General features: G+C 36.5%; 2 protein-coding genes across 2 annotated transcripts; both read left to right on the top strand.

Moving 5' to 3' along the window:
• The first annotated feature begins 3730 nt into the window (after nucleotides 1-3730).
• Nucleotides 3731-6397, top strand: LOC119078823 (serine-rich adhesin for platelets-like). Its single transcript, XM_037186530.1, has 2 exons — nucleotides 3731-3803; nucleotides 3871-6397. Exons 1-2 carry the CDS (start codon nucleotides 3762-3764, stop codon nucleotides 6070-6072), a joined length of 2244 nt encoding a protein of 747 aa, XP_037042425.1. The 5' UTR covers nucleotides 3731-3761; the 3' UTR covers nucleotides 6073-6397.
• Nucleotides 6398-7314: 917 nt separating this feature from the next.
• LOC119078830 lies at nucleotides 7315-8098 on the top strand. The gene is made up of 2 exons (XM_037186537.1): nucleotides 7315-7450; nucleotides 7516-8098. The coding sequence occupies exons 1-2, from the start codon at nucleotides 7352-7354 to the stop codon at nucleotides 7972-7974; spliced, it is 558 nt and encodes a 185-aa protein (XP_037042432.1). The 5' UTR covers nucleotides 7315-7351; the 3' UTR covers nucleotides 7975-8098.
• The last annotated feature ends 1024 nt before the right edge of the window (nucleotides 8099-9122 follow it).

The following is a 9122-nucleotide window of genomic DNA, read 5'->3' as shown; positions in this document are numbered from 1 at the left end:
GGTCTCTGATTTTAACATCACAGCCATATTAGATTTGCGTGACTGTTACTTGAAATTTTCCTCAAAAAACGAAAGAAATGTTTTTCCGGCGCCATGCGGTGATAACCTCCATATACGACTGCTTTTTCGCTGTTCCATTCTTTTTTTTCCTCTGCCTTACATATCATGTCGTGCATAACAATAAAATGTTTAAAAAAAATATTTTTTCCGATTTTCTTTTATTAATATTTAATTATGTTTCCGTTCGACGACGACGATTCCTTTTCTATTCCCATTTTGTAGATTTTTTTACTCTAGCCTACAGCTGTATTTAAATGTAGGTACAAGTCTTTATTAATGTCTCAACTGACTGTCGTCAACGCAAAATACGGAACATTATTTCAATATTTAAAGATACTTGAATCAATATACCAATCTATTATCTTAAGGTCGCCTACGTGTTCGTTCATTCGATGAGGAATATTTATATGGATAAAATAACAATCAAAGAATATCCTTGGGGCTACATGATTGTTTTTGTTTGTTTCGTGTAAAACCGATAGTCAAAGCTCTATGAAGTACACAATGGGGTAAGCAGTAAACAAAATTTATTTCTGTTGGTTCGGACGACTGCAAACACAATTTATTCTTGCAGTTTGTCGGTATCAAAGAAAAGAATCATTTTGATGTAAATACTGTGCCAGATACTTTTTCCTTTACGTTCCTAAAGGTTTTTCTTAAATTAACCTTTGATACACAAATGCTTATAACGTGTTTTCAGTATCGAATCTACTACTTCTTCTGATCAACCAATTATGCAGCCTCTTTTACTTCGCTAGTTTTTCGTTAAAGCGCCAAAGTTTCAATCTTTCAGTTTTTATGGTGATAGTATGGCCGTCAGCTGTTTGTAAGTTGTCGTAGTCGTAATTGCTTTGAAAAATGTAAATTTAACATTGCCCTGCCACACCCCAGGTTTTCAAGTTTCTCATTCGGAATTTTCATGCATCGCATATACTTGTCTAATTTGTAAAGCTGGCTTCGGCCATACGTAAAGATAACAGATTTACTAATTTAGGTTAGAATAGAACGTTCAAAGAAAGTGTGAAAAGCTAGTTGTTCAGTGTTTTTCCCAATACCCTAATGCAATAAATATTTACATGCTTAGGACTGGATTGATGAAAAACACGGTTTTCGGGACAGAAATATGTGAAAAGAATTTCATTTTTAGTTTGACGATTATCGCATAATTGATTGCGTTGTTTAAATGGAAAATATTTGGACAGGTGTTGCAGTCGGAAAGAACTTTCGGTTCACATTTTATTGAAATTGAATTACTGTTCCAATTTGCGCATGATTACAAATGGCATTGAAGGAAGAAACGTTGCTTAAAATTCCAAAACAGATTGATTAAATACGATTCTTTTGTACATTTTCCAAAAAATATTTGCCGATGAATTAGTCATTCAAACAACGATATACCAGTATCTACCACTATACATTGCAGCATTTACGTAATTCATTTAGATTCGCAACAAAAATGGTATAGAATACAATAACTTCTCGATTATTTCTCAATTAAAATGAAGTGAAAGATATTTTTGGCACTTTACCACCGTCACTCTTAAACACAACTAATTCCATTGCCACTATTTTAGTCGCCAAAGTCATGTAAATGTTATACCGCCGTAAATTTATGTTGTAAGGTTGCTGCCACTATTTCTCTAATTAAAAGATCCAGACAGTTCAACGTCCCGCCTGTTGTCTATGTCATCTGCGATCGACATTAACGACAAAATAAGCAAAAAGATCTAGCTAAAATGCAGAATTTTATAGTAAAATAAAAGTTGAAACAAATGAAGTAAAAGATTTTGTTTAAATATTGCGTAAAAACGCTGATCATCAAACAAATAACAGATTCGACAAAAATTCTGGTGAAACGCTTGCTATCTACGAAAGGTCAAGAAGGTAGCTATTAAATGTTTGTATTGTTTTAAAATGAAAACCAATCATTTTGAGATTTATCCGGAATTAAATATTTATTTCGCCACAAATCTTGGCTTCTCTTAGCAAAACAACGCGACATTCCTCATTACCTAAAATTCAAACTCATTGCTCATGTTGTTTCCTGCGTCAAAGTTTTATAAGCTTTTTTAGACATAATGGATATGGCGCAAGCTGTTCAAAATATCAGTCACATTCTAGATGTTCAAGGTTGCAACGTAAGTAAGATAACTAAGAAATTCCATATTTTAAATCTATAAAACTAACTTCATAGCAGCGAATTATTTTTACTATTTTATTTGCATTAAACAACCTCGAATTCAGGTGAACCAGATGCTCCCGTGCCAAAATATTGCGAAAACTTTTTTTTTTGAGTAATAAATACAAACGCAACAACTATCATCAACAAACACTTTTTCGAGTATTACAGTTTTGGCAGAATGTTTGTACAATTAAATCGAGATTAAATTTTGAGCATGCAGCATTTCTATGGGACTAATAATCGAGTCTGCAACGCATCAGGACCAATCACAAGTCATGTTACAACAGCTGAACGAAGAAATCGAGCAAAATCGGTCTCAAAATCAACTTATCGAAGACAAAAATCATGATGGACATCAAAATTGACAATCAGACGGCAGAGGTCAAAAGAAGGATTGGAAGAAGGAAAACTTTTTAAAAGCAAAATGAACAACAGTCTGAAAAGGAAAGTGTTTGATTCATGTGTCCTACCGGTGTTGACAAATGGAGCAGAAACGTTAACAGTAACGAAACCATCCGAGAACAAGCTCAGAGTGAATGCAGTTTGGAAAATTATAGCAGCTAATGGGTCATGAGGAAGGGCAGTACTATTTTCAGATCTCCAGCTTGTAGAAAATGTCATAAATTTTTTGTTTTAATTTATTCTTATTTATTTCTCAAAAATAGTCCCTGGAGTGAGGTCGTATCAATGCTTCATAAATTTGTATTTTATCCTTTCTATGTGGAGAGTGGTCTGAGAAATAGTGCTTTTGTCGTGCGCACTATTTGAATGATCTATAATTGAGCTTCTCGTAGTAAAATGAGAAATAATTCTGATTTCCAATATCTTGTTGGTTGGTCAGTCAATTAAGAATCAAAACGTCTGATTATCTGCCATTTTACGAGATGAGACACTCGGAGCAGGTTCATTGTTCAGTTAAAGTTGATTTAATCCCAAGCCAGATTGGTCAATTCAATGAACGATGACCTTTTTCCAATTGCCTAGCCTGTCATACGATTATTCATCTGTTATCTGAAAGTTATCGATAATGAAATAACAGAAATAATAACAAGCTCTGGGTAATATGGTCCTTTATACATTAAAATACAAGTTTATTGAAGTACAAGATTTGAAATCTAAACCTTTCAAAATTACTTTGATCGATAGAAGTAATATAACCGATGATAATACTGAGCATATACTTGTCGTCTGTAACAAGTTAATGAGCTTAATCTGACGGTGGACATGAAGCTTTGATTGAAAGTTATGGATAAGGGCTAAAGCTTACCAGTAACAACAGATATACCAACTCTTATTAGATGGACCACGTTTGCACTTGCGAGTGTTATGTACCAACCACACAGTTAGCTCGAGAAGTTTGTGAATTAATTGTTTGCATTTTTTTAGGCAGATTGATCATCGACACATCTGTTATGTATTGATGATATTCGTGATATCAGAAAAATTTTCTTATAAAAGGAGAGTACCACGGCGCCAACGTATCAATGTTTTATTAGAATTTCTTGTCGATTTTATCACAATGAAGTTTCTTACTTTATTGCTACTTTGCTGTGTCGCAAAGGTAAGTGCCGTGAAAAGAAATGAGAAAATTGATTTATTGTGGTATTGCTAATTGCTACTATTCATAGGACATAAATAGTGCCACTACCATCGGTCAGTTTTCCAAAGATGTACAGGCCCGAATAAACTTTAAGATGACTCAACACACTAAACAAGTGTCTGCAGCCTCAGGAGGATCTAAGAGCGTCAAAGTTCCAACTGCACCCAAAGTACCAACGCCTTCCAATCCGGATCTAGTAATTAACAAACCACCGGAGATACCACTAGCCAAACCAAAATGTGATTTGAAGGGATTAATTGCATTGTTGAAAGCGCTGTTCGGTATTTTTGAAGGTTTGTGTTCGAGTCTTAAAAAAGATAGTGGGCCAATTAAAGAACAATGTAGTGCAGCCAAAGCAAAAGTTACTGTTGAATTCAATGTGGTCTTCGAAGTGACAGAACAAATTTCTTATGACTTTCCAACATGTTCTGATGTTGTTAATCCGGCAATTAAAGGACTATCATCAGCTTTTGGGAAAGTCTTTGATGCTGTAGGTAAAGCAAGCGGAAGTTGCGGCTCTGCAACTAACGGCACCAGCACTGAAACTGAAGCCGCGACAAACGGAACAGACACGTCGTCGTCTAGCGGATCCGCAACTAACGGAACCGATACTTCATCAGGTGGACCTGCAACTAACGCAACGGACACTTCAGCTGATGGATCCACAACTAACGGAACCGATACTTCGTCTAGTGAACCTGCAACTAACGGAACAGACACTTCAGCTGATGGATCTGCGGCTGACGGTACGGACCCAGCAACTGGCGACTCTGCAGCTAGCGGAAAAGAGGTTGACATGTCTATAAAAAGTTTAATAATGGCTCTTCAAAATGTGTTCCAATCGATGAATTCAGTTACAGGATCTGCAAAGCCGGCTGCCGGAAGTAGTGCAGCTGACGCTGTTTCTGCTTCCGAAGCTTTCCTGAGCCAGATTCTACAAATGGTGAAATCTCTACTCGGTATGGTGACATCCGTTTCAACTGAAGCATCGTTGGAAGAGAGTGAAATAACCAAAGATTTGTCTACCGCAATTGATGCGACAATTGAGAAAGTTAATGGTGGTAGTAAAATACTCGGAAGTGTGTGTATTGAATTTTCTGCAAGCTTAACGATCATATTTAAATCCGTGAGCTCAGTCGATTTAGAAACAACCACTAAGGAATGCGAAAAAACGAAGTCAGACATTACGTCAGATCTTGATCCAGAAGCAATTGAGAATGGAACGGCGACGGAGGTAGTAAGTAAAGCATCTGAAAATGTTTCAAGTCTCTTCGACACCATCGGAAAGAATTGTGCAGTACTGAAAGCTGATGTACCAGCTATGGGTGGTAAAGTTGATTCCTCTCTGACCAGTGTTAGTAAGGCAATAAGTATTATTTTCAAACTGTTACTAACGTCTGCTAAAGAATCTGAAACCTCAAGCGGTGGGTGTGCAACTAACGGAACAGACACTTCAGGCGGTGGATCTGCAACTAACGGAACAGACACTTCAAGTGGTGGATCTGCAACCAACGGAACAGACACTTCAGGTGGTGGATCTGCAACAAACGGAACAGACACTTCAGGCGGTGGATCTGCAACTAACGGAACAGACACTTCAAGTGGTGGATCTGCAACCAACGGAACAGACACTTCAGGTGGTGGATCTGCAACAACCGGAACAGGCACTTCAAGCGGCGGATCTGCAACGAACGGAACAGACACGTCAAGTGGCGGATCTGCAAATAACGGAACAAGCACTGCTTCTCAGTTTTCAATCCAGATTGATTTGGCTGTCTGTACTCTCATAGAATATTTAGTTGATCTTTGGGCAGTTTTTACAATTGTGATAAATTCATTGTCATCAGACACCTCAGTAGCTGCAACAACCGCTATTTCTTTTCTCCAATCAATCGCCACAACAATTGCTTTTGTATGTTTCCAAGTAATATCCTCTCTTTCAATTATTTTCGAAAAGTTCAACGAGTCCTGCTCAGACAAACTAGTTGTTACTGTTACAGCAATCGGAGAAATTGATTTAGAGAATGACGATTTTGAAACCATAGGAGAAGATTTAACTCAACTATTAGAATCTACTAGCGGATCTGCAACTAACGGAACAGACACTTCATCTAGCGAAACCGACACTTCATCTAGCGAAACCGACACTTCATCTAGCGAAACAGACACTTCATCTGGCGAATCTACTACTGACGGAACTAGTCCTGCAACTAACGGGACTACCACCTAAAATGCCAAATCGACAACTGCAGTTCAATAGAAACAAAATGTTAGGAATCAAGCAAAAAAGTCGACTTTAACTAAATTATCTGATTTGACAGTGATTTGAGAAACTGAACCTGAATTCTTAAAGCCAGTCAGGTCAGGTTTCAGGCTAAGGCTGACCTGAAATTTTCAAAAATTCTCAAGCAATTTATCAATTCAGTTGCAGGTCAAATCAGATCTCAGGTTGACATGACCTGTTGTTTAGAGCCTTATAATCGATCCTGTTTACATTTCAAAAATAAATCTGAATTTGTTGTGCATTCATCCTAATTAAAAAAAACTATCTTTCAAGCAAAACCCGTTTCATCATTATAAGCATTTAACTCCACAATTTTGAGAGGATATTTTACCTGATGTCAAAATCTTCTGCCAACGTTCTACCGATCTGTGTTATAATAAATACTTAATTCTAAACTATCGCTACCGCCGGTATCGGTAGGCTGCTGTTAACATATTTTAATATAATGATAAATAATCAGCACTAAAAATCTTGGAACCAATGAAATCGATGTCACTCTTACGCTGAAGGCTAAAGTGTTGGAATTTAAGATTGAAAAATGAGATGACCGCCTGTTTTTCATTGGAATTTACGACTTCTAAAAATTGCATACTTTTTCTTGAGTTCATAAGACTGTAGGAAAACGAGAATAGTTGCTAATAGTTTTGTCAGCCTACACCAAAAGTGTCTAAAACGCAAAACACAACACACTCAGTTTACCCACCGTTTACGCTACTACAATGGAAAGGGAGAGACAGAAAGACTGAGATGAATTTTGTTTAAAACGGTGAGTAAACGAAGTGAAGTTCTCATTAAGGGAGAGAGATTTAAAGTTCTTACTCCCAGTTCAAGACAGCACTGTCCCCATTTCTATCACTTTTCAGGTACTCTTAGGCTAGTCCTCAATGTTCTAAAATTTGGTAGGTACACTGCAGTGAGAAATATTTCATTGACGATATATTGTCAATATCTGTTTTGCCTGAGGGTTGACAATTTTCACATCTTTTGCAAAATCTCGGCTTCGCCTCGGATTGATAATTCTCACATCATTTGCAGAAAACGTCCATTGACGTATCGGTTATGAAAATAACTGAAATCGTTAATTGATGTTATGGTCACGATTGAAAAAGTTCCTACTCACGACTGACATAGGTGTATAATAATGGGGTATAAAACTACAAGATCTTCGACTGGAAAAAAGTTAATTTAAAAGTTTTCTGAATAATCATAAAATCTAAATCGGAAAATGTTACGAATTTTACTGGTGCTATTAACAATTTACAATGTCAACGGTCAAATACGCTGCCTTTTAAGCACTTATGTGAACAACGTTGGATTAACAAAAGTAAAATTTCGTTACTCGAAAATGGGTATTTTTTTGAAACTCATTGCATTTTGTTGTCACGTTAGGAATTGAGTGGAACATACTACGTGATCTATACTTCAGCAACCGTTCTCGATTGCGAGCAAAATACCTGGACAATCGGAATTGATAACACATTGTCGGTTGATATTCAATCAACTGGTTGTTGTATGCAAATCCAAAACTTTGATTCCTCGAATAAGACACAATTTAGCTACACCATCGTCAGTCCGACAGCATCTGGATGTGCATTATCATCGACCGAAAAGACAACTATGAAAATTATAAAGCAAATAAACTTTGGCGGTGATACCTGCTTGATAATTTACATATGTAGACCGTCTCGGCAAGGGCTGCTGGTACTGTGTCGCAATCGAAATCAACCAAATACGTTGTTAGGATTCATAAATGCGTTACTGACCACGTTATTGGGACTGTTGTTTGTTCCAGAATTGCGTAAAGTTAATCAAATTGGTTGCTTAGGAAGTAGCACCTGCATTTTGTAGGTAAATTTGAACATTATGTTGGTTTCTGTTTGAATTATCAAATTTTTTTTGGAGAATCCAAATGTTTCCGCAGTTCACAAAGTAAAAACTGATGTAACACTGAAATTAAAATTATTGAAGATGTAGACACTACGAAGAAACACACTATACATTTTTAGAGACAAAGAAAGTAGTTCCCTTATATATATGAATTTCCCAGACCGAGTTACACGTGCCTTTAAAAACACATCGTAAGCTCAAGCATTTTATACCAAATTGAAACATTATGCAAAGCAATGCATATCAACCAGAAAAATACTTTGAAAATGTCTGAAAACTAGAAAATCAGCAGTGTGTGCGATTAGCCCGAAGTAGCATATCACGATCTTGACAAGACAGAGAAGTTTGGTCTCAAAGTTAATCCATCGAAATGTGAAATATTCTTTTGTTCAGGCTCAGTCGACGAAGAAATATATTTGAAGTTCAATGCACTTTGTCCTGGAATCCGCGTTGTATTCAAGGAAAATATAAATTATCCATTTATCGAAGAAAGTTTCAAAAAATTTGCAGAAAAAGTTTTGTGCAAAGTGAAGGTAATGTTCGAACGTTTGAAATTTCTAAATTCGCATACGTCATTATTCCTTCTCCGAAACGGTTTTGTAATCCCAAAGTTACTTTATTTGATCTTCGGCATGGAAATTTAAAGATTTTTTTTCAGCATTTGATAATGAAATTAGATCTGAATGTAGATTTGAATCACAACAAATGGACGCAAGCAACTTTACCAATTAACGTAGGTGGTCTTGGAATAAGAAGACTTCAAGACATTTCCTTGCCTGCTTTCCTTGGCTCGTCATTTGGTGTTGGATTTGATTTGTACATCGAAACTTGATTTGGCACGTTTCAAAGCAGCTGGAATAAGTAGGCTTTTGCATTAAATACAATGAAATTGATCAAAAATTTATTGAGAAAATTGTCAGTTAAGGGGATCTGACCCGCCCAAAAGGTGGGACCTAGTATACCAGCATACGATTCGTGTTGCATACGTTTTATGCAACAAAGAAAATCGAATAAATACCGAAGATAATTTTAGTGTGACTTCAGTAACACGTGGCTTTGCAAATCCATTGCAAATCCTTTATCGCACTAGTGCGATAAAATACGTTCAT

This window comes from Bradysia coprophila, unplaced genomic scaffold (assembly GCF_014529535.1).
Source record: "Bradysia coprophila strain Holo2 unplaced genomic scaffold, BU_Bcop_v1 contig_297, whole genome shotgun sequence".
Taxonomy (NCBI): Eukaryota; Metazoa; Arthropoda; class Insecta; order Diptera; family Sciaridae; genus Bradysia; species Bradysia coprophila.
Note: the sequence above shows the minus strand (reverse complement) of the source record. Positions and strands in the feature narration are given on the sequence as shown.